Source organism: Cystoisospora suis (assembly GCF_002600585.1).
Source record: "Cystoisospora suis strain Wien I chromosome Unknown contig_4593, whole genome shotgun sequence".
Lineage (NCBI taxonomy): Eukaryota > Apicomplexa > Conoidasida > Eucoccidiorida > Sarcocystidae > Cystoisospora > Cystoisospora suis.
The window spans coordinates 13,054-39,781 of record NW_027157385.1 but is presented as its reverse complement, the minus strand read 5'-3'; the positions used below and the strand labels follow the sequence as shown (position 1 = coordinate 39,781).

The following is a 26,728-nucleotide window of genomic DNA, read 5'->3' as shown; positions in this document are numbered from 1 at the left end:
TTTCTTTCTTTCTTTCTTACTGCAAAACCCCATGGTCCCGAGTTCAAGAAAGGGAGAGAGAGAAGAGGGAGAGGCAGAAGACCCCTACCTCAGGCCCTTCATCTTCTTTTATGACTTGTTTCACGCACACCACCCACTGTATCAGAAGAAGACATGCGTGCGTGTCTTTCTATGTGTATTCGATAAGATTCAGTCTACCTAAGTGAAAAAGAATACAAAGTGTGACTATCACTTGAGTAGAGTAGCAGTGAAAGAAAGCAAGATAGAGATATGTCTGCCTATGGTTATCCTCGAAGCTTCTGTCCTGTCGCTCTTCTTTCTCCCGCTCTTCTACCCTGTTCTCTTTCCACAGAAACTCTTCGACAAGAGAGATGAGGAACAACTAGATTACTGTTTTGATGTTCTTTACATCTCCGCTGCTTGAAACGGCAGTAGTAGCTTGTCTTTTGCCCACCTGTATGAATCTACCGCTCCTGGTGTCCTCTCTCGCTCCTCCACTCCTTTTGTATCTATACGTTCAAAAGGTGAATATGTATGTCATGTATATACCGTGAGAAGGAGGCTTATGGCTGATGCGCCAAGTGTAAGTACAGGATATGCAATGAGATAAAAACCCTCGGTATCTGTTGTCATACAGGGGGAAATCGAGTCTTTCCTCTTCACAGGCATCATGCCTTGCAAGTGGAGGGGACCAAGTGCCCCCCCCCCTCCGTGTATTTTTTTTTCTCTTGTATTTTTATTGTCTCTTTCTCTTTTTATGTGTCTGTGCATGCAGAAAGTTTCAGCTGAAATTCGAAAGCATACAGGACACTTGCCTGGAGTTACTATAGCTGTCATGGGTTGTATAGTGAATGGTGTTGGAGAGATGGCCGACGCCGACTTTGGCTATGTAGGAGGAGCTCCAGGAAAGGTACGTTGAACATCCGAGTGTATGTACAGTGTGAAAAAGCAATGCCTCTTAAGCATCCGAGTGTACGTACAGTCGGTGTGTAGTCGATATCTCCTAAGCAGCTGAGCGCCTGTACAGTGGGTCTGCAATGAATGCAGTACACACATGTTCTACGTATGTCTAAGTGTGTATTGCTTCTCTTTCGTCATATACATGTCTGTTTTCTGTATGGGGAATTCATCATTCTTCATGAATTAAGGGTGGTATCCCCTGTAAGAGTGAAGTTGATAAAACAGGTGTGTGAGAAGCACCATAGGTTTTCATGAAAGTTTGGTTGGTACGTGTCTACTCCATCTATATCTTCTCTATAACCATTCAGGTGGATCTGTATGTAAAGAAGAAAGTTGTCCGACGAGGCATTCCAAGTGCTGAAGCATGCGATGAGCTGATTAAACTAATCAAGCAGCATGGCAAGTGGATTGATCCTCCTCCTCCTCCTTCACAGCCATCTCCTTCAGGTGACAAGCACTAACACTAACCTTTTTCAGGTGTCTCTCTTCTTTCTTTTCTTCTTGCCGTTTGTCGACTCAATGCGACGATGGGGTGAAGGTAGGTAGTCCTTCCCTCCTCTCCTTTCTCTCTGTGTATTCCATTTGATAGACTTTTCACTCGAATGAAGAAGAGGAGGCCTTTTATGAAAAAAAAGTCTTGTATGCTTCAGTCCTTCTCTTGTTGAGGTAATAAGGAATGAAGGAATGACGATAATGTCTTTCAGGCCTCGTACTGAAAGGAGTGTTTCTCACCCGTGTTTCTCTTCGATGTACAGAGTCTCTCTTTCTTTCGCACTCTTTCTTTCGTTCTTTCCTATCGCTTTCTCTATGATCTCTTTCTTCCTTGCTTAGTGGTTATGCCCCCTGGGTCTCATCGGTTGATGGTAGGAGCAATCTTTGGGTATGAAAGATGTCTGTGATCACCTCGGTTGATAATCCACTTGATGATGACGATGGAGGAGACAGTCCCTCCTCCGCTTACGCATGTTTGAGTTGTTGAAAAACTTCTTCAGTCAAGAGTCTTTTTTTCTCGCTACTCGTCTTTCTATTCTTTGTTCTTTCTACACCAATCTAACAAGCGTGGTTGGCATGCATCATCAAAACCGCACGTCTCGTCCGAGCTGTCCCTATCGGGTCTTTCTTTCTTTTTTCTTCCTTTCTTTTTGTCATTTTCACACGCTCTCTAGCCTCCTAACTGTTTTCCTTCTGGATATCTAGACGTCGTCGGTTAACTCAAATCGAAACAGATGATACAAACGGCAGAGAGATAGTTGGTTAAACAGAAGATCCTTCTCTTCTGACTACTAACTAACTCACTCTTTCTCTTTCTTTCAGCTATCTATCTCGTATCTTACTTGGTTGAAGAAGACAAGGCGGCACCTCCTTCTTACTCAGAAGAAGCGTTATCTATACTCTTCTTTCATTCATGGTGTCGTCTATGTCATCACTTTGTTTGACTCCTCGTTCTTCTCAAGAAAAAGGAATATAGAGAAAGAAAGAGAGTGGAAAAGGAGTGTGTCTCCCTCTGTCTCTCCCTCTGAGCTTACATGATCCAGCAAGTACTTTTATATTATGTGTTTATAACACTATGAGAAAACAACAGGAGACCCAAGTCACCTCACCTGGAGATTTTCTATAGAATACATCTACTCACTCGCCTTATATGAAGACATCCAACCCAAGGAGAGACAACCGCCCCTAGTAGCGTATAAATGAAAGTCAACTGAGAGGAGAATCGCCGTCTTATTTCTATCAGTCCCCTCATACTACGGGGCGGAATAGGTACAATTTGAATGATAAGAGAGCTACCTACTGCTTTTTCTCTCGTAGCCGTCTCGTGTCCCGTGCTTTCTCTAGATGGGATTTTTTTCATCATCGATCGATCGGTGAAGAAGTTCATTCAGTCGGTAAGACAGGCATACGAGCTGGCGTCGTATCGGCTGATCACAGGAGAGACGAGAGGACCAACAGGAGGAGAAGCCTAACGCTTCTCCAAGATTACCGAAAGAAAAAGATAAAAACCTAGCAAAGGGTACAGTTGCGGCTGTTCTTTATATGAATCTATAACTTCCTTTCTCTCTCTCGTTCTTCCTCTTTCCTTTCCATTCTTCTTTGGTGGCTTGTCGCATCGTGTAAAAGGGAGGTCGGTCACATCGTGTGAGAAGACGTCTGTCTCAACACTTCTTCCACCCTTTTGAGGAACAACACAGACCACCCCGGATTAACAAGAAAGTCGAAAAAACGGAAGGTCTTTGAAACCCAAAAGTCTTCACATTTACTTATGTATATAGATGTATCTATATACACCATAGATTACGTACCACTGAAAGAGAACGTAGGAGGTAATAGTAACGGTTCCCTCCTCTCTCTGTTTCCATGAGGGAATAAACATACAGAGTAGAGGTCTTGTACAATACATAGAACGTCGACTGATATGATGATATCGTCCCCGGTGAATAAATAGACCGCTTGTTTCTACGCTGACTTTTCACATGATATACATAGATAGATTAAAGACAGATAGATACATAACTCGACCGAAGAGAACAATATTCCTATACAGACGTAGAGAAACGGATAGACTGAAGAGAGATGTCTCATCTTCGCCAGAGAGATGGGTAAGTCACGCTTCAAGATGAAGCGCCTTCATAACAAGCGCACAGAGCTAGAACGAATGAAATTCTCGTTCCTTTAAACGAAAGAAAGACTCGGAAACCGACCCCCGCTTACACCAATCTTGATACATACATAAAAGACTCGCTTCGACGACCGACTTTTTCATATCAAGATGACGAAGAAGATAGATCACCTGCTGGCTAGAGTCGTAGTAGTAGTTGGTGTGGAGGCTAAGACCTCTGAAGAACAAACGCGTGACTTAACTCACAGAAAGGCGAAGAAGAAAGCGATATGCATCAAGGAGTAAGAAGGTCACTAGGCTCCTCCTTTCTTTCATTCTCCCCAACTTTTATCTCGCTACATCTTCAATCGAAGTAGCAGTTCATCTATCTATCTATCACTTAGCTTCACCTTCTCAGTCTTGGTCAGCTTGGATAGTTCTCTTGGGGGAATGAAATTGCTTCTCTCTCTCTCGGCTAGTTAAACGTTCAGATACAACACTGTATTTCAGTACCTCTTGTTGACGAAAGAAAACAACATTGTCATCTCTCTCTAACTGATCAACCCTTAGTATCTCTTTTTCTCCGAACATAAGAAAAGGTCAAGATTAATAGTGCTACAACGTCAGGTAAAGACATCTTCATGAGAGACAGAGAGAAAGACAGATAATCGACATAGACACTTCTTTAGATAAAACACAGCAACAACCTCTTCGTCCTCCTCCTCCTCCTCATCACCTCTCTTTCAGTCTGTAGTGCCTCGTCTATCTCTTTCTCTCTTCTTCATTGCTTGTGTTTCCTAGTACCCGTTTCTCTTGATTGATCCTCTCCTCACACTCCAGCAAAGATGTCTACGAAGAAGATATACACATATGATTCACACATTCCCTACTACTTCTACTACGGCCTCACTATCTTCTCTCGACAAGATAAGAAGCCTCTTCGTTTTAAACTTCAGTCAGCTCCTCTCCCTCTCTTTCGTGAGTAGCTGGAGTATTTGTGATGAGTCATCTTCTCGCGTGAGAAAGCAACAGAAGGTGACGAAGAAGATTCTAGAAAAAGATCGCGAGGGGTTGTCTCTGGATGCATAACATGACTACCACCCTAGGGATTGATATCTCTTCGTCATCTCCCTATCCGTTGTTCATACGAGCTGACGAGAGCCGTCAGATTACATAGATGGATCTTCCTTTTCTCTCTCTTCTTCTGTCTTCACCTCTGGTAACAGGGGGCGATGAGACTCGTCTATGCTTTTGCCCCCCCCGTCTTCTTCTTCTTTTCCTTGTTCTCTTCTCTTCTTATGGCGAGGAAGACCTATCATCAATCCTGACGTGGATGAACAAGAAGACAGGTCATGAGGTGTTAAACTTCTTCCACGTTTTTCTTCGTTCTCTCTACATATATCATCATTCATGGCGGCATCTGAGATGCCGTTCTTCTTAGAGTGCGTTCTCCGCTCTGACTGAACACTCTTCGTCTCTATATGATTGAATAGTGAAGCCACATGATCTTCCTTCTCTCGAGTCTTCTTCCCTTCTTCTTCTTCTCCTCCCTTTCCTCCTGTTGTCATCTCCTGTTTTCTTCTTGATTCTTGTTCCTCTCTTTCTTCTCTCTTCAGACTATTCCTATGGTCCTCACCCTCTTGTGCACTCGCCTTTCCTTCCTTGATCTTTCTCATCTCCACCTCCCCTACATCTTCTTCGCCTTCAGTAGTATCCGTCGCTTTACCACACCTCCTCCCTTCTCTCTCGCCTTCATGGGAGTCTCGGTCACGAGTTAGAAGTAGAGCTTCTTCATCATCACTCCATGCTAGAGCAGGCTGTAATGAAGGAGGAGTGGTCGAAGAGGAAGAAGAAGAACCTTTCTTTTCTTCGGAACAACTCACCTTCCCTGTCATCGTTGCTTCTCTCTCTCCACCTCCTCCTCCTCTTCCTCCTCGACCTGACCCTATACTGCTACTTCTGACCTCTCCTGGGATACTTCCGGGGGAGTGACTTTTACTAGGATAGGTGGTACTATAGTGACTACTAGTACTACTACTACTCCCCGGCCGAAGTAAGGATGAAGCCTTTGTTCCATACAGATTCTGGAGACACTGTCGCTGCTGATAAGACGGTGAGGAAGATAATGCTGAGAGAGGATGGAGATGACCTCGCCCCCCACTTGATAATCCTATTGAAAAATTTGGGCTTTGATACATCACGCCTGTCCCGGCAAGACCCCCCCCTCTCCCCACGGCGCTCCGTATGACGTGGTGGGGGGGGTTCGATAGGAAGACATTGGATGGATGCAGTAGATACTTCCCCACTTGTTGAGGAGTGAGGGGGAAGCTTTCGACTTCTCCTGGAGACGACAACAACGGAGCTCCTCCTCCTCCTCCCTGTGTATAGTATGACGATGATGAAGGGGAAGCCTTTCTCGCATAGGATGGCTGAAGAGCAGCAGCAGACAACGAAGAAGAAGAAGACTGCGATTCGTGCAAACTAGGACAAGTGAGAAGAGGAGGAGGAGAAGTAGTAGCAGTAGTCGAAGTCTCCTTGATGCCGCCTCCTGGTGAAGAGAGACGGATGAGTTCTCCGCCTCCTGCTTGTCCTCCTCCTACAAGGTACTGAGGAGCGAGCAATCCTAGGGGAGAAGATAAGTCGTAGTTTGTTTGATAAGAGGGGCTAGTTGTCCGACTGTTATAACTAAGGCCTTGAAGATTGATAAGCTGACCTCGACGAGATGATAAAGAAGATGAAGGTTGCCATCCACGTTCCGATTCTCCTTCTTCTCCTCTACTCCCTATTCTTTCTTCTCCTCCTGTAGAAGATGTCCTACCTCCTTCTCCTGCTCCCCCTGGTCTATAGATTCTGCGGTTCTCAAGATGTTCTTGATCTTTCTCTTGAGACAACCCCGTCATACTCTCACGGCTTTTAGCTTCTGTCTGGAAGAGACAGATACCTCTATCAATCGCTTTTTTGACCTCTTCAACAAGTATAAGGTCTCCCGCTTCTTCAGCAGCTCTTCGTCGTTCTTCACATGCACGAAGCCAGGCGCCTTCAAAGCCGAGGTGTCCTATCGAGAAACTTCTTCTTCTCCTCTTCTTGTCATCTCTCTGAGCTCGAAATTCCACCTTTGTGTTACCACCTGAAGGTCCCCCCCCCTCACCACGTGAGGACGCAAGAGAAGAAGACAGATGAGAAGGAGCCATGACTGAAGAAAAAGAAGAAGATCTTCCTTCAGCGTCATCTTCCTGCTGTTCGTGATCGCCACCCTCTCTTGACTCCTCTTTGTCTGTCGTCTGAACTTCTCCTCCACATCTCTCTGAAGGCTTCAGAGAAGAGTGAGGTGTAGAGGAACTGGAACGACTATTGCGATGCTCTCTATCCTCATCATCTTGATCATTCTTCTCGCTATTGATTCTCTTAGTGTTGGTCTCTCCCGCGCCTGTCTTTTCTGACGTCGTGTTTTGTCTAGCGTCTTCCCCTGTTAGTGGAACTTCTTCTTTCAAATCTTTTCGTGAAGTTCCCGAGGTATCGTCTGATGGAGAAGAAAGAGAAGAAGATGATGGATTAGGAGATGGAAAAGACTTCCGACTTCTTTCATCTTCACACTCAGCAATCCACTGATGCTTCACATCATCATATCTCACTCCACCTAGAGAGGGTAAAAGAGATAGCAGTTGCTTTTCTCTCTGTGAAAAAGAAGAAGATGCCGATGAGGTGACCTTCTTCTCATTTCCGACCGAATCCCATCCTTGTTCTCCTTCTTCTTCTCCCCCTCCACCTTGACCTTGTTCTCTCTCCCCCCCTCTCTCCTCAGTCGTCTGTCGTATGACACCAGATAGAAGAGGAGAAGAAAAAGAATAAAGAGATACACGGGAATTTCCTCTAGAGCTCATATTCAACTGTTCCTGCTGGTGTGTAGAATCATCCACGAAAAGAGAAGAATTTCTCGCAAGAAATCCAACGACTTTCGCTTCAAGAGCTGTCAAGTGCTGTTGCTGGAGATGGCCTATTGCCGTAGAGTTCGAATGACCTCCTCCTTCTTCTCTTCCTCTACCCCTTCCATCACTTCTTTCCTTTCTATCATTCTCTTGAGTCTTACTGGACCAAGCCCTTGAAGCTGCTTCTTCTTCTCCTCTAACTCCTTCTCTTCTCCCTCCTTGTCCCTGATGAGTTTCTTGCTGGGATGAGACGTCAGAAGGACAAGGAGCCCGACCCTTTGTCTCCTCAGTTCCTATCCCTGTGAAAAATCTTCTTCTTCTTTCATCTAGATCGAGTTGTTCTGAGGAAGATGATGACAAGGAAGGGGGATGAAGACTTGATGAGCCATCACTCTCTTTCTCTCCTACTTCTCCCCCCTCCTTTCTTTCATTTACATCTGAAACGTGTGAACCCCCAGGTAGTTGAGACGAGAGAGAAGAAGAAGATGATATATGAGAAGAAAGAGAAGATTCTTCGCCCCCTTCTCTGTTTGATGGAATGTCTGTCTCTAACAACTCCTGTTTACATCTACTGGAGCCTGAAGAACTGCCGTCACCCCCCTCCCCGTTAGATACATTTCCTTCACCAACACCTACGTCGTTCTCTGTTGATGGAGATAGAGCCAACACCGATGAAGGGGGATGTTCCCCCGTAGACGAACGTAAGTCAGAAGAAGAAGAGGTAGAAGGATGGAGAGGCTTTCCTCGGAAAAGATCTGATTGCTGTTGTCTGAAGGTCTTCTGAGACTCCTCATTCTTGGACTCCGCCTCTGTCGCTGAAGGAAGAAGAGAGGAGGGGGGATCTACTAGTGGATTGGGGTGATCTCCTTCTTCTTGTGTAGGCAAGGGACTGTTCGAATAAGAGAAAGACGACGATGACGATCTCTGAGGCTCTCCATTAGAACGAGAGGAAAGCTCTGATCCAGAAAGAGAGGTTGATGTTGTTGTAAGGCCTTCTCGACGACCTGATGATGTAAGTAAGCCTCCCGTAGGATGAGGATTCGGATTCTCATGACTACTATAGAGAAGAGAGGCGTCACCAGAAGAGGAAGATGGTGTTGTAAGGAGTCTCTGACCTGAGAATGTAGTAGTGCGGATGTTGTCTCCCTCTCTAGCTCCTCCTGTCCCCTCGAGGGAAGAAGATGATGAGATGACCTCTCCTTCTCCTACTGAACTGCTCTCTCCTTCACGGGTAGGGGCTGCACTGCTTGGGGTATGCTTCTCACCGAGAGTCTGCTGTTCTTGCTGGAGTAGATGACGTTGGCCTGAAGAAAGAGAAGGAGATGAAGAAGAGGGATGGGGTTGCTGTTGTTGACTAAGAGGACTAAGAAACTTCGATGGAGAATTCTTTGATAAGAGAACAGAGGAATGCTGTGATTGGTGGAGAAAAGCTGGGGCTGCTGGGGGGGTCGCTGTAGTCTGTGCTGTCCCTCCTCCCAGAGATGTTGGTGTAGGGAAGGACGATGATGAGGTGCTCTTATGAAGACTTTGCTGGTGTTGAGGAAGAGGAGCTGAGGGTGTGGAAGCTCCTGACGGAAGAAGATGAAAAAGTTGCTGAGAAGAAGAAGAAGACAGATTAGATGACTGGCCTCCTCCTATGTGATGTTGTTGTCGCTGCTGGTGCCCTAGAAGTTGATGAGGTATGACGAGATGACTAGGTTGTCTATTGGGTGTATGCTGTGAGCCCGTAGACGATGATGAATTGGGGGGGGAGACTCTCCCATTCGCGTCGGTAATCAGAAGACCCCCCCCGTTCCCCTCAGGTGTCGACGCCGTCTGATGTATCATATAAGGCGAAGAAGAAGAGACATGCGGATTACTGGGTTGTTGACCGACCAGAGAACTTCCAAGGAGATTGACGTTTCCTGCTGGTGAATGATTTGCATGTCCTATAGAAATTCCATCCCCTCCATCACCGCCAGAACTGCTGCTACTCGTAGTTGTACTACTACTACTACCACCTCCTCCTCCTCCTCTCTGGGATAAAGTTGACGCTGAAGATGATGAAGATGTTGAAGCTCCTGAGAGCTGTTGCTGGTTAGGTTGCTGGTGCTGCGGTTGAAGTTGCTGAAGGACTCCATGACTGCCTTTCGCTTGATTACTATAAGGAGACGTCGAAAGGCCCTCTTTTCCTTCTCCTCTGCTTCCTGGCGAGAGATGAGAAGAAGAAGAGGAAGAGTTGTGTGAAGACAGGGGACCAGAAGAGAGAGATTGGCCCCCTTCGCCTTGAGAGTTAGGTATTGCTGCACTAGTATGGCTCGAAGACGAAGTCGATGATGATGGTGATGATAAAGACTGAAGAACTTTTTGTTGAGTTCCGATGAAGTTCCCCCCTATACCTCGCACCATTCCGCCACCCCCTGTCCATACACCCGAATTGCTGGAAGAGGAGGAGGCAGAAGACGAAGGATGAATGGATCCCCCGCCTTGGAGTTTCTGATGAATGGCTGTAGAGGACGGTGGATGGTGACCAGGGGGATAGTAGAAGTTCGAGAGATGATTTTGACGGAGAGCTGGATGACTTGAATGAGAAGAAGAAAAGGCAAGTTGAGGCTGCTGGGGCTGTTGCCGAGGATGAAGAATAGAAGCCGTGCCTCCTATGAAAGATGAAGAAGGCGAAGAGGCTGGACACCATACATGCTGTTGAGTCAGGTTCCCTACATAATAGGGAGAAGGCGACGATGAGGAAGAAAGATGGTGTGAAAGAAGTTGATTTAACTGCATCTGAGAGGTTGAGGATGGCGCCTGATGTGAAGTTTGAAAAGACTGTTGTCTTTGAAGATGGTGCTGAACTTGCTGGTGAAAATACTGGCGATATGCAAGAGAAGAAGAAGGTGAAGTCGTAAGTGGAGAAGGTGCCGCCGCACCTCCTGCGAGAAGATGATGAGGATGTTGATAAGAAGAAGAGGGATGAAGATAATGATGAGGAAAACCAGCGAAGATAGAAGGAGAACACCCCGGAGAAGAAAGCATAGCTCCACCACCACAAGATAAAGAAACATCTCCTCCCTGTCCTCCTTGTCCTCCCCCCCCTAAGATGACACCTTGACTGGAGAGAGGGAAGAAATTGGAAGAAGACGTCAACGACAGAGGAGAGATAAGAGAGGGTGTCTCAGACACGACTTGAGTAGGAGAAGGTGACGTAGACGACGACGAAGAAGAAGCTGTCCCTCCGGAAGGATTCTTCTGGTGAAGCGAAGAAGAGGAAGAAGAAGAACGGCTATTCAAAGAGAATGGATGAAGATACCCGGAAGATGGTCGAGCATTATCGGTACTCTGACCGTAGCCATCATTAAGAGAAGATGAAGTTGACGATGATGATAGAGATGAAGAAGAACTCGAAGAAACTTCCATATGACAGGGATTTACCCCGGCCCCACCTATCCCTGTTGTGATGGATCTAGTGGAAGAATGAGCAGAAGACCCCACAGAGAATAGCCCAATAGGAGGATTCTTGCCTATCCCTAGCTGAGCTTGGAGATGCTGCTGGTGCTGTTCTACAGTCCCTCGTGTTTGACTTCTCGAGAGGCTTCCTCTCATATCCCCTTCATCATCTCGACCTCGCGTTCTATTCAAACCCGATGAATGTGCCAGACCCGCCTTTGGTAAGAAAAAGGGAGAAGAAGAAGAGGAAGAAGCGCGATCTTGAGGAAGCGGCTGTGAAGGGTTGTTGCTGTTCATACTTTTCTCATGAAGAGAAAAAGATACAGAGGACGAGCCGGAGGAGGAAGAATGAATATGATGTGAAAGATCATCTAGACTCTTCTGTCGAGGTAAAGATTTCAAAGCCTGATTCCCTACAAGATAGCATCCTCTGGCTCTTCTTCCTTCACCCTCGGAAAGAAGAAGATCGGCACTTGAAGAAGAAGAGGGTTGTCTAAGGAGACTTTCTCCTCGTGTCGAAGTGGAACATGAAGAAGCAAAAGCTAAGAAACTTTTCCCGCCTGAGGACGGCATAGGTTCCTCATGACGCCCTGCCTCTGAGCTCGCAACAACGCCATGATGAAGATGATGATCTATCCCAAGTAGCGGGGGCCTTTGAGATAGTGGAAGAGAGCTCGAAGAGGAGCAGCACAACGACGAGGAAGAAGAAGAAGATAAAGAGGCGACTTCTTCTCCTCCTTCATCTTCTCTTTCTCCTTCTCCCCCTTCGACCCCTGTAGGTGAGCTCATCGTTTTCGCCTCTACAGTTAGCTGGACATCAAAATCCCAAAGTCGTCCCACTGAACACACAAACGCATGCAGAAGAAATAGAATTTCACTAGAGAAAGATCCAGCTATGAATTTTTCCATCCTAAATCCATCTATGTATCTATCTAGACCTAGATAAATAGACAGGTAGATAGACAGATAGGTTGGAAATAGATAGGTGGTTTAGAGGCAGACAGATATAGATAGATAGACGTAGTGAAGATAGACAGATTCAAGAAAGAAATACCGGCAATTGGGGACGAACGTGAAGTAGATGGACTCTCAGGAAAGAACAGACAGTACACCCTAGGTTTGCATGTATATACATATCTCCAGATATACATGGATATCTCTATGGGAGATGTTCAAAGTATAGGGAAAGCAGAAGATAACGAACAAAAGTATAGCCTAGGAAGAGAAACACGATGTATATATACACTTATGATGAGAGGTATCTTATAGGTAGAAACACGTCGTCCTCCTCCTACTACTACTATAGTATCTTATAGATACACTTCTATCTAGGTTTAAGATAAAGGAGACATTTCCCCTTGTGTTGCGCAGGGCATGCTACCCACTGAAGACTGTTTTCATTGCGACAACAGAAGAGATGAATATGAAGCTCCTTCTCTCAAGTTCTTCTTCTTCTTCTTCTCGTACCTGCTGGTCCGGTGGCACTGAGTTTTTTCCTTTTCGTGAAGGTTTCCCCATCAATCCCAGGGATAGCCTGAGCATGCTTCAGGAGAGCACCTGCTATCATCTGATAGACTAAAGGCGAGAGATGCAGCGAGGAACAAAAATCCAGCTCAGTAGGGTTTAGAGAAGTTGAAGAAGAAGAAGAAGATTTCTGAGTCGAGAGACTCCCCTTCTTTGTGTCTTCCGGACTCGAGGCACCGTTGTTCTCTTCGATCTCTTTCTTCACTTGAGAAGATGAAGAAGAAACACCCCTCTCTTCTTCTTTCACACTCGGGTAGTTCTCTTCCTCTCCTACTGGCCCGCCCTGACTCTGTCGACCTTCTTCCTGACTATGACTGCAGGTATCTTCGATCTTCGATACACCAGAGAGAGAAGAAGAAGAAGACTGTGTGTCATTGTTGTTTGTATCTTCTTGAAGTACTCTCTGGTGTTCATTGGGAGATAGGCCTTTAATCTCTTCATCTCTCTTTCTTTTCTGAGGAAGAGCTCGCCCTTCCCCTCCTCCCTCGTCGACTTCAATACGAAGAACATTGTCTTCCCCTCTTGATTGCTCTACTTCTTCCATGCCTTTACCTATTATTCCCGTCTTTTCTGCTTCTCCATTATGATCACCCCTAGGCTCGCTTTCTTCTGTGCTATTTTTCTTTTCTTCGTTTTCTTCTTCTTTCCTCTCTCCACGCTCAGACTGACGATCTAAAGAAAGAGATGAAGAGCTCACATTCGTACATTCTTCTTCTCCCTGGCCGCATGCAAAGGAAGATGAGGAAGAAGATAGACTTTTCTCGTCTGTCGGTTGTGCAGCAATTTCCATCTTTTCTTTTTCTTCTTCCTGTATGTTCAATGGTGAACTTTCCGATGGTACTATAGGAGAAAGAGAAGAAGAAGAGGAAGAAGAAGAAGAGGTCTTTTCAAGGGAAGAGGAGCCAGAAGAAACAGGTGTGGGAGCGACAATTGTACGTGGACTTGTAGCTCGACTCCCCCCAGTTGATGTGGGCGAGGAAGAAGAATATGAAGAAGAAGAAGAAGAGAATCCTTCTTTTTTTGACGATGTCTTATCAAGGCCTGTTGCTGAAGATGAAGATGATGTGAACGGAGAGAGCTTTTCTTCACTGGGAACATCACTCATATTCCTCTCCTCACTGACACCTCCTCCTCCTCTATCTTTCTCTTTCTCTCTCTCATTCAAGACTTCTTCAACTTGCTTTCCAGTGTCTGTTTTCATTGAGCTTCTCTCGCTATCACTCCTTCTCTTCTTCTCTTCTTCTCCTCTATAGTGAGAGAACAAAGACGGTGTAGAAGACGAAGGAGAACAACAGGGAGGGGGGGGATGACTGGACGAACGAGGTGAAAACGAAGAAGAGGAGACAGAAGGCATTGAAGAGGAGGAGAAAGAGGAAGAAACTTCTTCGTCTCTTCGTCCTTGTAGAACGAGGCTGTTAGTTTGAGAGAGGTCTCCTTCTTCTTCTTCTCCTCCACCTTCTGTTCTTCTTTTAGCGGTCTCTTTGCCTTCCTCACCAGAGAAACCAGAAGAAGATCTCGCCTGTCGAGATGATGATGAGGAGGAAGAAGAAGACGCATCTTGATTTGCATGAGTTTCGACTTGATTGTATTTGGTCCCGTCAGAGAAGACAGAAGACGTAAGAGACGAAGCCGACTCCTGGCGACGTTGTTTCTCCTCTTCATACGCCTAGCAAAAGAAAGAAAACGAATGAAAGAAGGGACCAACAATGAAGAGAAACAAAGAAAGAAAGAGCGTCTTAGACCTTTTCACAGTGAGAGTAGTGAGTGGGGTACTTTATCTCTCTCTCTCTCTCTCTGTCGCTTTCCACTAGTGATCCACCACCATTCCTTCTTCTCTTCTCTTCTTTCCGAGACTTCCGTTCTTCTTTCACGACTCATTCAAAACTGATATAAGCGCGTTCAAGAGAAGAAACAAGATCTCTCTAGCTGACTCTTACTTCTATGATTACAGAGACGACAAGCCGGCAGTGTATAAACCTGTGTAAGTCGATGTCTGTACATACGAGCACGCTGTATTGTACATCGTACACAGGCAAACTTACGCACTTCATACATGCGCGACAGAGCTTTCCACGATACACACACACACATACATACACCAACCATCTTACAGAGAAAAAAATAGCTCCGCCTTCAGTCTAGCTATTCGTCTATCTCTTCTTCTATTTCCAGCCTACTGTCGTGCAAAGAAGCTCTTAGTCTACTTGTGAGCTTCGGCGAGGAGACTGCAGCCACTCCCTCTTTCTCACGACCGCGTGAAGAAAAAAAACAAGAGACGCTTTGCGTTGAGCGGTGAAGAGTATGTACACCCGAAGAAGTCAAACAGGACGAAGAGGAGAATCTACACTTGATTAGAAGAAGGCAAAAAGGGAGAAGAAAGCTAAGCCCAAAGTCATCGTGGATACGAACGACCAAGAAGGGAAATGGCACTCACGGATGTACACAAATATCAATATCTATACAGAGAAAGATACCGAGGGAAAGACAGACAGATAGAGTGGTAGAGAGGTACATGTATAGATGATGAAGAGAGAGAGAGACAGAGGCAAGTCTTTTGAGTCTTGCAAGGAGAGTGTATGAAAAGGAGTTGGGTCTTGTGCCCCAGACATGTTAATCTATCTTTTTCCCTCCAACCGCACGTATATAGAAGAAGAACATCTTTGAGCCACTTTGAAAGAGACACTAAGAAAAGTCATGAGTTGGAGCCCACCATAACTTCCTCGATGGTTCGAAGGCCTAGACTTCTCCATTCGTGAAGGAGACGGCATCTCTCCATCGCCTCAGAGTACGCGGTAAGAGATCGCACGAGAGCCAGATGTTCCGCGTCGCTATGAAATCTTTGAACGGGTAGAAGCTGTTGCCAATACATTCTTTCTAATAGGCAAAGACCTTTCTGAAGTCAGAGAGAAAAGAACAAGACGAGAAGAGATGGTTCCTCTTCTTCTTAAATAAGGTCTATAATGAGATAGAAAGAGAAGATGGTGGAGACGTCTGAAGAGATCGAGGAAGACGGGGGGTCTCTCTCCTGTCTCTTGGATTCGGAGAAAAAAGAAAGGTGGTTTGTGTCTACAAAGAAGAGAACGGTTCAAAGGTTTTCTCTTGGCTCACACTACACACATCCGTCCATACAGACATTTTCCTACATATTCACACATAGATACATACACAGTCACACATAAGTACATTTGCAGATCGATTGATACGTATAGGCAGATTGATATAGATACATAGATGGCGTAAAAACAGATAGACAGCTATGCGTGTACGTTTGAGAGAAGATTCTTTTCTTGAGCCCCTCCCCGGCCGCTGCTGCTGTTGCTGCTTTTGTATTCATCCTTTTCCGACTGACCTCACGATTGACATTTCGAAGGTCATCCCATTTCCTCCAGAGAACTGTGCGTTTGCGGTAGATTCGTTCATCCAGACGACAGTTGTAAGCCTCGACAAGACTTAACTTCTGTGCTTTCTCTGCTGGTGTATCCTGAGGGTCGATGGTCAGGTCTGCTATTAAAGCCTCGGCATCGTTGTCGTACTCCACGTCAAAGTCACCCCGCAGAGGCAGATATCTACACAGAGAGAGAGAGAGATAGAGATAGAACACATACCGCACTCGAAACATACATAACATATATATAGATATACAGGTACGTACGATCATAGCTGTCAGTATGTGTAGACAGATAGATGAGCACATTGGAGATAGGAGATAGATAGATTACAGACAGAAAGATAGATTGACTAAAGACAGATAGGTAAGAAGATAGAAAGATGGATAGATTGATTAAAGATAGGTAGGTGGTGGGCTACGACATTCCCTGTGTGATGAGAAGAGGAAGCGGCGTTTTTTTCTCGTGTCTCTGTCCACTGAATAGCTACTATCTATCTGATAGACTTCGCACTTGGAGGAGAGAGTGAGAGATAGTGCATAGGAAGAGAAGAAATGCATATGATGCCAACAGTATGTGGGTGTGGCATATCAAGAGAGGAAGGTAGAGGGCGTGCGTAGTAGTAGTAGTACAGGAGTATGAGGAGGATACACGGTTTTTCGACATTGAATCCGTATACAGTATGAATGATTAAACCAACTAGGCTCACTCGCACTACCGTCATGGCTACGAAAGAAGAACAAACTCATATAGATATCTTCTTTAAAGACTTCTTCTATTTTGCAAGGAAATAAGGCCACTCACAGCAATCTAGGCGACGTAGGAATCCTTCACCTTCTCCTGACCGAGAATCGAAGATGGCACAAGTAGTCACATACATACGTTACACAACTGTATGTATCTATGAGAGTATGGATGTCTACCAGTCTACGTTATGTGAAGCGACGCAGACAAGGCTGCTATTTCAACCTCGCGCCTGGAGATACATACCGTGTCTTCTCTCTAGGAGCGCCCCTCCCACCTCCTCATTCCTACTATCAACCAAGATAGATACATAGATGAATAGATAGATAGACAGGTAGACATATAGGTAGATAGGGAGATAGAAAGATTAAAGATCGATAGCTACATTCACGATCGAGATACAGGTACACACATAGATCGACTGAAGATATATATATATATATATATTTGTTAATCTGAGATCGGGATGTGTTGTGATGGTGTATGTACACCCGAGATGAGATTTTACCCTTGTATGTTGGTTTGATGAGGTTGAGGAGGGACAGGTTTAGCAATCCAAGGAGGGTGCCAGGAATCACTTTCAGCCTGTAATTCTTGAAGTGTTCTGATAGATTCTTCATCTGTAGTAATACTACTTCTTATCCGTTCTCTTTCTCTCTTTCTTGAGTTTGTCGTCGTCTTTTTACACTCTTCTTCTTCTTCGGATAAGGATGCTGACGGGACACCCGTCTGCGATCTGGTCGAATGACGTAAACTACCTCCTTCTTCATCTTCTATCATTCCTTTTTTTCCTCTCTGGAGTTTCTTTGTAGATGACGGAGAGGACGGCGTAGTGCCTGAAGGAGTAGGCGATCGCATCTCATTGTTTGATCTCTCTTCTTCTTCTTCTTCTTTATCTCCATCATCTTTCTTTGATGACTGACTATTCTCTCCTTCTTCTAAGCTCTTGCTCCCATCCCCTTCAGATGAAGGTACGTCGGTTCTTCTCTTGGAACTACTACTATCTTCTCCTCCATCTCCTTCTTCTCCACGACCACGATTACTTGAGCTACTGATAATTCTATTCTTACTGCTCGACTCAAGATGTCCTTCACTTGTATCTGCCATACACTCATCTCTATCTCCTTCGCCTCTATCTCCCTTAGAGAGGGAAGCAGAAGAAGGCTGGTGTTCTCCTTCTTGATGTTTTATATCCTGACTCTTCTGGTCTCTTCTTCTTGATTTCGGTGACTGGCTTGAGGGAGCACTTCCTGGGTCATTTCCATCATCTTCTCCAGAGAAAGACAGAGAAGCACATTCTTCTCTTCTCTCGCTCGATGCATAAGAACCTTCTCTGCCGCCTACTATCCCTCCGCCTCCTTGGTGAGAAGAAGAAAGAGAAGTTGAACGGCCTCTTCTTCGGGAACTATAATGAATACTCGAGTGTTGATAAGATGATGGATCTAGACTGCTGTAACTATGACTAGAACTACCTGCTCCTCCTCCTCCCCCCCTTACACCTCCTGCCTCCCCCCCATGATCGTAACCTGCAACTGAGGAATGAACAGGAGACTTGAAAGATGAAGAAGAGAGAGAAGAAGAGCTGTCACCAGGAGCTGCGGAATACGGTGTATTCCGGGATCGAGACGAACGTAAGGATGAGGAAGAAGAGACTTCATTGGGGGGTGTATGTTTCTGACTTGACTGGAAAAATGAGGATGATGAGGAGGAAGAAGAAGAACGACGATGAGAAGAAAATCGATCTTCGTCTCCCCCTCCTCCTGCTCTTAGGGAAGTCGAATTCGAATTCTCCTTCTCTTCTAACTCGGATAACGGGACAGGGATACCTCCTGCGTCTATATAGACGGTCATATAGTGCTGTTCACACTGCTGTTTTGTCTTAGGGCGTAGAGACACACGATTCACCAACTCTGCGATTTCCTGACAGATATCCCCATACACATACACACATCCACACATACCTATACATACGTATTCGTACATACGTAGATCCATGCGTTGGTGCATACACACGTACTTGCATTTACATACAGTGTATAAGCACAGATCTAAGCATACATCTCCACATATCTCACCAAGCCTCAATGAAGTATAAGTAGAGAGAACGACCGAGAGACCTCTACAAATACTGCTACTGTTGATTCTCAGCGGTCTTCCCTTCCCCTTGGGGCGCTGCGTCTCCTCTCTATACTTCGGGGGTCACAGTAAAGAACGTCCCCCCGCCTACATAGGAGAGGAGCTCAGTATCGTGTATACAAACACTCAGTTGCAAGATTTCGTTCAGCACGGTCGCTTCCCCCTCGCTGCGTGATGAGAAAGACAGCCCCTGAATCCAAGAGGTTCGGATGCTCCTTCACCCTGTTGAAGTTTCCAGCCGAGGACTTTCTATGTAAAGCCTTGGTTCAGTCGTAGACCAACCGCAAAAAGAGAAGCTGGAGAGCTACGACTCACTGGCTTTGGTTTCGTAGGGAAAGCCGATAGACACATACAATCATCTTGAGGAGAAAGCGGGTAAGAAAAAAGAATGAAAGAAATGGAGACCTCTGACAACCTCTACCTATACCATCACAGAAGCATTCTCCTCACTCGCGTTTGTTCGATTTCTCTCAAGCTAAGCATCTGTCTTCGCGTCTCTTAAGACCCGGAGAGATAGACCTCCAAAAAGAAAGCAAGATGAGTGTCTGTCTGGGGGAACGTAGAAGCTCAAGACACTTTTCATCGAGCCACGTAAAGATGTGCATACACATACACGAACACACACATACGAATATACATACATACATACGCATATGAACCTTCTTGTTGTGTCTGTTCTCGCTCTACACATATATATAGAGAGAGCGAGAGAGAGTTTGCAGGAACCCCCAGAAGAAGAAGAATGAAGACGAAAGAAAAAGAGGGCTTACATTCCAATTACCGAAGCCGTAGCGACTGACGCCCTCAAGTAGCATACGCTCCTCATCTGCCGTCCAGTCTGCACGGTCGGAGATACACGAGAGAAAGAGAAGAAAGAAAAGAATATGAAACCTTTGTGAGTCTGTTCCTTGTTGTTCTTCGGATGCTCTTGGTCTTTACTGCTTCCACGTAGCAAATCACTCCTACCCCCTTCCATCCTATTCAGATAGACAGATACCGTCTCAGGCCTTCAGAGAGAATTACGAACGAACGACCTAACTATATTGATGCCTCTCATACCCCGTTAAGCACGCTTCGATTGCTGTTCCCCTCTCGTATTTCTCGGGGCCCTTTCTCTCGATGTGTCTCTGCCTCTCTCTATCTATGTACATCTGCCCGTTCATACACACGCAGATACTCTGTCTCTTCTTCCAAACACGTACGCGGAACAGCGCCGAAGAGGGCGGGACTCCGGAGTGATGAGGGACACGATACATGAGACTTCCGTAGTCCTGCATGTATGTCTACAGAACTATCTATGTATATGTATCTCTAGGGACACATAAACTGATCATACAGATACAGGTCTACTCCATCTGAAGATCCCGCACAGCCAATCAAAGACGTTCTTTTAGACGTGAAAGGACGTCTTATGAGTCAAAATTTCGCTTTACACCGGAATTCTGACTCGTAAGACAGATTTCTCCTACATCAGTTTGAAGTCTAAAACGAAGAGAAAGAATCTATCTATCCCCAACTTTTCTTCTACATTCATAACAGGAAAGACCTCCTTCCTTCATCCTGTATGTTCAGTCGACTTCATCTTCCTAGTGACCGATAGAGAAAAAGAACAGCGCGAAACAAAAGAAACCTGTGACGTAACAGCTATCTTCTTTCCATCTCCTTCACTTCTTCCTCTTCATGATGTAGAGACACGTGAAAAAGACAACGTACTTGGAGCGAAGAGTTCCATGGTATTTGGAGCGACAGGGAGATAAGAGTGTGTATTGCGATGAGTTCCTATCTCCTTTCCATAGGCAAAGCAGGGGATACAAAGATCGAAGTCATAGCACTCCGCACATCTCACTCTCCATTGCCCTATACTAACGTCTCTTCCACAGACATTACAGTGAAACTCAACTCCTAGGGGACCTGGATCTAGTTCTTTAAGACCTGTCTGAGAATTAACTCGCCTAGGATTAGAAAAAGAGAGAGAGACACAGACAGACACGAAACGAAGTGAGAAGCAAACGAAGAAGAAAGAAAGAGAGAAGAAAAAGAAAAGGAAACGGCAAGGAAGACAGACGGGATGTGGGGAGACTTCTCAATAGAGAAGATGTGTGTGCGAAAGAGGTAGAAGTTGAGAGAGGGAAGGTAAGAAGAAAGCCACAGAAGAAGTACGAGGAGAAGAAGAAGAAAAAGGAGACTTTGTGGAATCAAAAAGAGCAAGTAAAGGGGGTCGCCTGCAAAGTACCATGTAGTACCTCGTTGGAAGAACACAGGCGAATGAAAGAAAGGAAGAATGACCTATGATTGAGACGCCACCATACAGATGAACTGCTGTCTTCTCATATAATCCCGAGAGGCATATCTGCCCCTTTTATGTACATCAAAACATACATATATCTGTCTAGGTACCACACGAAGTGATTGAGAATTTCACATGCAACAGTTTATCTTGCAAGTGATACCTCCCACCAGACTTCTCAAGAAGAAGCAAGGGGGAATGCCTCCCTAACAGAACATCCCCTCTCACCACATGCAAAGTTTCCTTGAAGGAAAGGAAAACCAAGAAGCAAGAAGACCTTAAACTCTAGACACTCTCGGACAAGAAAGAAAAATACGAAGTTGAAGAAAAAGGGAGATGGATGAGGAAAAAGAAGAGACATGCAAGATGGCCACGAAAGAAGAAAGAAAGAAAGACCAGGGGAATCATCACAAGAAGGGGGGAAGAGATGAGAGGGGCAGAAGAGGAAGAGAAGCGTGAAGTTGCAGTGCCACGATTTCGAGAAACGTCAAGACAGAAAGAAGAAGAAGATGATGATGAGAAGTAAATACGAAGTAAAAGATGAACAAGGAGGAGAAGAGAGAATCCCACATAACTTCCAGCCCCGACACATGGAACTTTGAGAGTCTTGTTCCCCCGATTCAACACGCTCGCTAAAACCATCGGACTCCTCATCATCTTTTGCTTCTTTGAGTTGTTCTTTGAATTCTTTTCGATGACCTTACCATTTAGCTCCATAGACTTTCTCTTCATCTTCAGCCATCTCTTCTTCTCCCTGTCCTCCTCCTCCTGCTCCTCTCTTTACAGGAGAAGAAGGAGAGAAAGATAAGACTGGTCGTAGATGTTGTCTCTTCTCTTTCTCTTCAGCTCCTCCTGCCCCCCCTCCACCGTTTGCTTTCCGATGGTTACCCCCGCCTCCATAGTGATGATGCCCTTCGGCTTCTCTTCGACTTCTTCCTCTCCCTTCTTGTTCAGACCCCCTTTCTCCTCCTGCTGTTCCACTTCGGTCATGCTCTTCTCCCTTTTCTCTCTCTCGTTTCTTCTTCTCCCTTGAAGAACTCGCAACAGGTCCAGGACCTCCTCCACACACAGGAGAAGGAGGAAAGGAAGACGACGTTGTCGAAGAGACAGATGAACGAGTCACCATAGAACGCACTACAGGCTGGTGAGAAGACGAGGATATTTCTCTTGAGAGGGAGGAGTCACCATCTCTCTGGTGATGAACTCCTCCTTCTCCTCCCTTGGTTTCTTTCTCTCCTCCTTGTCCTGTGCCTCCACCAGAATGTCCTTTCTCCACCATTCCTAGATACAGGTGTCTTCGAGCACTACTTCGTAATCCAGCTCGGATCCCTGTAACGGGTGGCGTGACAGCTTTATTGAGAGAGGAGGTCGTCTGACTCATTCCTTCATGCTGACTACTATTTTGATGTGATCGAGAATGATGAGAGGAGTGTGATGCTTCTCCTTTTATTCCTCCTCCTCGTGATACAGTTGAACTTGAGGAAAGATCTTCAGAATGGCGATGAGAATCTAACTCTCCGCCCCCCTTACATCCTCTATGGGTTGAAGACAAACAACTACTGCTACTATGGTCACTTACAGCACTCGTACTACTACCGCTACTATGATGATGATGATATCCATGACTTCTTCGACTTGCTCCACCTGATATCAGTCTCCTCTCGTCTCTTTCTCCTTTCCTTCTCTGAGTGGGCTGTTGGTCGTCTTCTTTCTCGACACCTCTTCTTTCTCCCCGTCCTGCTCTTCGACTTTCATCTCCTTCACCAAGGGAAGAAGAAGGTGATAGGCAAGATGATGTAGGAGTCGCTATCGTCAAAGGAAGACGACCGAAGTCATTCGCGCCAGGGGGTGAGCTTCCCTCCTCTCCTCCACCTGAAGAAGAAGAGGAAGTGACTGATCGTGTACACATTCTTATATGTGTGCTTGATACCCCTGTCCCCCCTCCGCCTTGAGCAGAAGAAAGGTCTTGATGAGGAGACTGTCCTTCTATTGACGAGGAGGGTAAAGAGGAGGCCTTACTACTTCGAGTCGCCCGCGATGAAGATAAAGAAGTCATACCATGATGATGGTTACTAGATTGACTACTCTTCCCTGAGTTTGACTCACCCCCACCACTAGTAGGCGAAATCCCCGACTTGCTTGCCCCTCCTTCGCGCTTACTTTGACGACTGGAGACAGTCCCCTTAGGGCCCATACTCTTTTGACTGGTGCCACTATGAAGACTGGTACTACTGTTAGGACTCGTGCTAGCAGTAGACCCAGCAGGGCTAGTACCACAACAAGCAGCACCAGCAGCCTCTTCATGGCGAGGGAGCCGATGATCAGACGATTTATGACAGCTTGGAGAAGGCGGAGAATCTCCTCCACCTCCTCGTCCTCCTCCCCTACTCTTTCCCCCGCTTCCTCGTCGCGTTTGCATAGTAAAGACAGGGGGGGATGTATGACTTCGAGAAGGTGACGTCGTCGAAAGAGATGATGATGAGGATGACGTCGTAGGGTCATCTTCACCTCTTGTTGATGGAAAGGTACCTCGACTCTCAGCTTGACTCCGATCCATGGTACTTCGTGCCGATTTCCCGGCTCCACTAACATGACTTCTCCTCCCGCTCTCAGCTGAAGGGGCAGTAGTACTTCTAGCACCACTACTACTACTACTACCATCTTCTTCGATATCTCCCCGTCCCTCTCCATCATTGCTTATGCCTATCGTCTCTTCGATCCCTCCTTCATTCCTTCGCCGACTACTTGTGGCCTTTACCGCTAGGCTTCCTCCCCTTTCTTCTCTTCCACTCATCCGATGAGGTTTCTTAGTTGTACGGGCAGTATCCGTTCTATCATGACTAGGACCTTCTTCCGCCTCTTCATCATCATCTTCCTCTTCTTCACTACGGTCATCTTCAAGATCCTCCTTCATTTCATCTTTTACATCGGCCTCCTCTTTTACAGACAAAGGAATTCCTTTTTCTCCCCCGCGATCTACACCTCTGTGCTCTCTTCGTCTCCTTCTTTCTCCTGCACTTTGACGATGAAGTCCCTCTGTTCCTCCTCTTGCCCGAGAAGAATCTACCTTCCCACTTGTAGCAGAAGAATCACTGCTACCTCTTCCTTGAGTTCCAGGGGGGGATGAAGATCGTCGTCTCCCTTCATTAGAAGGAGAGAAAGACACCTCACTTGCCTCACTCGCACGAGGACTTCTTTCGCTTCTTCCTCTCTTGCTGACCTTCTGTACTACAAGAGAAGAAGTAGGGCTGGAAGGAAGAAGGTTAAGCGAGGAATCATCCCCCTTGGATTGAAGAGGAGGAGGAGATCCAGTTGACGACATAGATGTCTCATCACTTCCGCGTCTTCCCCCTCTCCTTCTTTCTTCTCTTACATCGTACTGATCCCCTCCCTGTGGTGTATTGCCTGATGAGTTCTCCCCTCTTGTTTTCGGCGGAGAGAAACGAAGACTCGGACAGCAATCTGAAGCATCTTCTGCCCATCCCATAACGGCTCCTCCTCCTCCTCCTCTATCAAGGTCTCCCGTCATCCTGTTGTCGCTATCAAGAAGAAGACTCGAATTCCTTGAAGATGATGAGGATGATGACGTGGCTGTTGCTCTTCTCCCCGTGTTTGGTAACAAGGAAAATGAAGAATTTCCTTTACTCTCTGTATTAAGAAAAGAAGAGAAGCAAAACACACAGAGAGAATGAAAGAGAGAGAGAGTCAAACAGACAGACAAAACGACCACAAAGAAAAACAGGAGTCGCACCTTTCTCTTCGTGTGGATGTTGACCATGGCTCTCTTGACACTGAAGGAGAAGTCCACACCTGTGTCTGACGGCATGAGTCTCCTGGCCATCGAATCACCAGGCATAAGATTACCGATGCTCATCATGTCACACAATCATATTACTCAACGCTCTTGGCGGCGAGAGGCCAACACTGCTGTATTAGATACTACAAGCATGTGAAAAAAGAGGCTGACCCACACCACCCTAGTCGGCTCCTCCCACGAAAAGAACGACTCCCACGATGCCGTGCAAATGCGGAGTTCTCTTTCTCTCCTTCTCCAGTATGACAAGGAAGAAGCAGCAACCTCTAATTCCACCCTTGTAGATCTCACCTCCCCTCGCCTCGCCCTTTCTCTCCACCGCTATATTCAAGATCAAATCTATAGCCTCATCCCTAGTACGCATACTACTACATAGAGCCTAGCAACACATACGGAGAAGAGAATCATGAGAGTCTTATGGATGCTGTAGTAGCGCGGGCGACTGAAAGCCATACGTAGAAGAATGGGAAAGAGTCCGACAGAGAGAGAGAGAAAGTGAGTATCTCCTTCAGATCGGCTGATGACCTCCCCGAAGAACCCCGTTTTCAAGAAGTTGTCGATTGACTTACCGTTGGAAGATCGATTGTGTGGAGTCAAAGTCGCTGAAATGGGAGTCGTAGAAGAAGATGCTATGAACTCCTTCTTAACATGTCCACTCCCAGCACGTGTTGTTCTCATGTTTGAATGACGTGGAGAGTCTCTAGGAAGACGACCCCCTCCCCCTCCATCCTCAGCAACGCTTTGCTGGGAAGGAGGGCTAGAGCGTAGTGAAGAAACCTTCTCACTTTTGCATGCTTGACGGGGTGTATTTACACCACAAGATGAGGAGGAAGAAGCAGAAGATGAAGAAGAAAGAAAGAGAGATCGTTTTCGTGTTGTTGTTGTTGACGGCCGCGTCTTGGTCTCTGTCCCCTTTTCTTCTCTTTCTTCCGCTATCCGACCCTCACCCTCATCCCTATGATCCTCCTGAGGAAAAAAATCTCCCTTCTGTTGGCCCTCAAGAAGATTAACTGACGGGGAAGACTGACAATAGTAACTCGACGAGGAATCCTCATCGTGACTTGATCCAGGGGTATCATCACACGCCCTTCTTATAAAACGACTACTATTGCTACTATCACTACTACTACTGTTGGAATTCTCACGAGTCATGTCTGCATTATCTCCTCCCACGGTCCGCGGCGTACTTTTCTGTACAGAAGACGCAGAGGAAGAGACACTGCTAGATGTTTGAATGCCTTCATCTGGGTGAGTCATCACACCTCCTGTGGTACTCGATACGCAGGGATCGCTTTCACAATGAGATGCCGATGGAAAGCATTCTTGTCCTTCTTCACAAGAACCCTCACCATCACACACGTCTCCTGTCCCTCGTCCATGTTCTTCGGAGTTCTTATGCCTATGATGACTATCAGCGGTATAGGGAGTACTCTTCTTGCTTGAAGTATCTGACCTTTCTATGGACCGTTTTCGTCCTTCTACGGGACGATGCTGCCCCCGTCCTGATACTACATGAAGACTTCCACTCTCTCCTCCTCCCCGAGAGGGGGGGCCACCTCTCTCTCCTGTCCCGGGACTTGTAGAAGATGAAGGCGTCCCTATAGAAGGAGAAGAAGTTGCCGCAGGGGTTGCTGGCGGGTTACAGGAAGAAGAAGTAGAGCTTGCATCATCTTCTCTTGTCCCTTCTGATGAAGATGACGGCCCTGGGGAGGGTACTGGAGAAGATGAAGACTCACAGGGGGCAGAAGCCGTAGCGACAGGAAAAGACTGAGAAGAAGATGACGAAGAGATACTATTACTGGGCCTAGCAGCGGTAACAGAGACTTCTCCCGATCCCCCTTCATCACTTTCTGTTGCTGCGGTTGTCGTTGATCCCTTCGCCGCGTTGCTACTCCTAGCGGTACGTGTCTTACGAGTGACAGGCGGACCCAT

The 26,728-nt window shown here is 46.2% G+C and overlaps 2 protein-coding genes across 2 annotated transcripts; one reads left to right on the top strand and one right to left on the bottom strand.

Annotated features, from left to right (window-relative positions):
* The first annotated feature begins 67 nt into the window (after positions 1–67).
* On the top strand, positions 68–2,034 carry CSUI_008269 (4-hydroxy-3-methylbut-2-en-1-yl diphosphate synthase). The gene is made up of 3 exons (XM_068068403.1): positions 68–157; positions 776–910; positions 1,269–2,034. Exons 2-3 carry the CDS (start codon positions 836–838, stop codon positions 1,419–1,421), a joined length of 228 nt encoding a protein of 75 aa, XP_067919623.1. The 5' UTR covers positions 68–157; positions 776–835; the 3' UTR covers positions 1,422–2,034.
* A 1,091-nt stretch (positions 2,035–3,125) lies between these two features.
* CSUI_008268 (ap2 domain transcription factor apviib-1 ada2-b) lies at positions 3,126–26,728 on the bottom strand (the record flags this gene model as incomplete). The annotated part of the gene is made up of 9 exons (XM_068068402.1): positions 3,126–11,744; positions 12,373–14,095; positions 15,140–15,322; positions 15,779–15,995; positions 17,068–18,479; positions 19,466–19,533; positions 20,409–20,647; positions 21,687–24,630; positions 25,366–26,728. The coding sequence occupies 9 exons, from the start codon at positions 26,726–26,728 to the stop codon at positions 4,726–4,728; spliced, it is 15,168 nt and encodes a 5,055-aa protein (XP_067919622.1). The 3' UTR covers positions 3,126–4,725.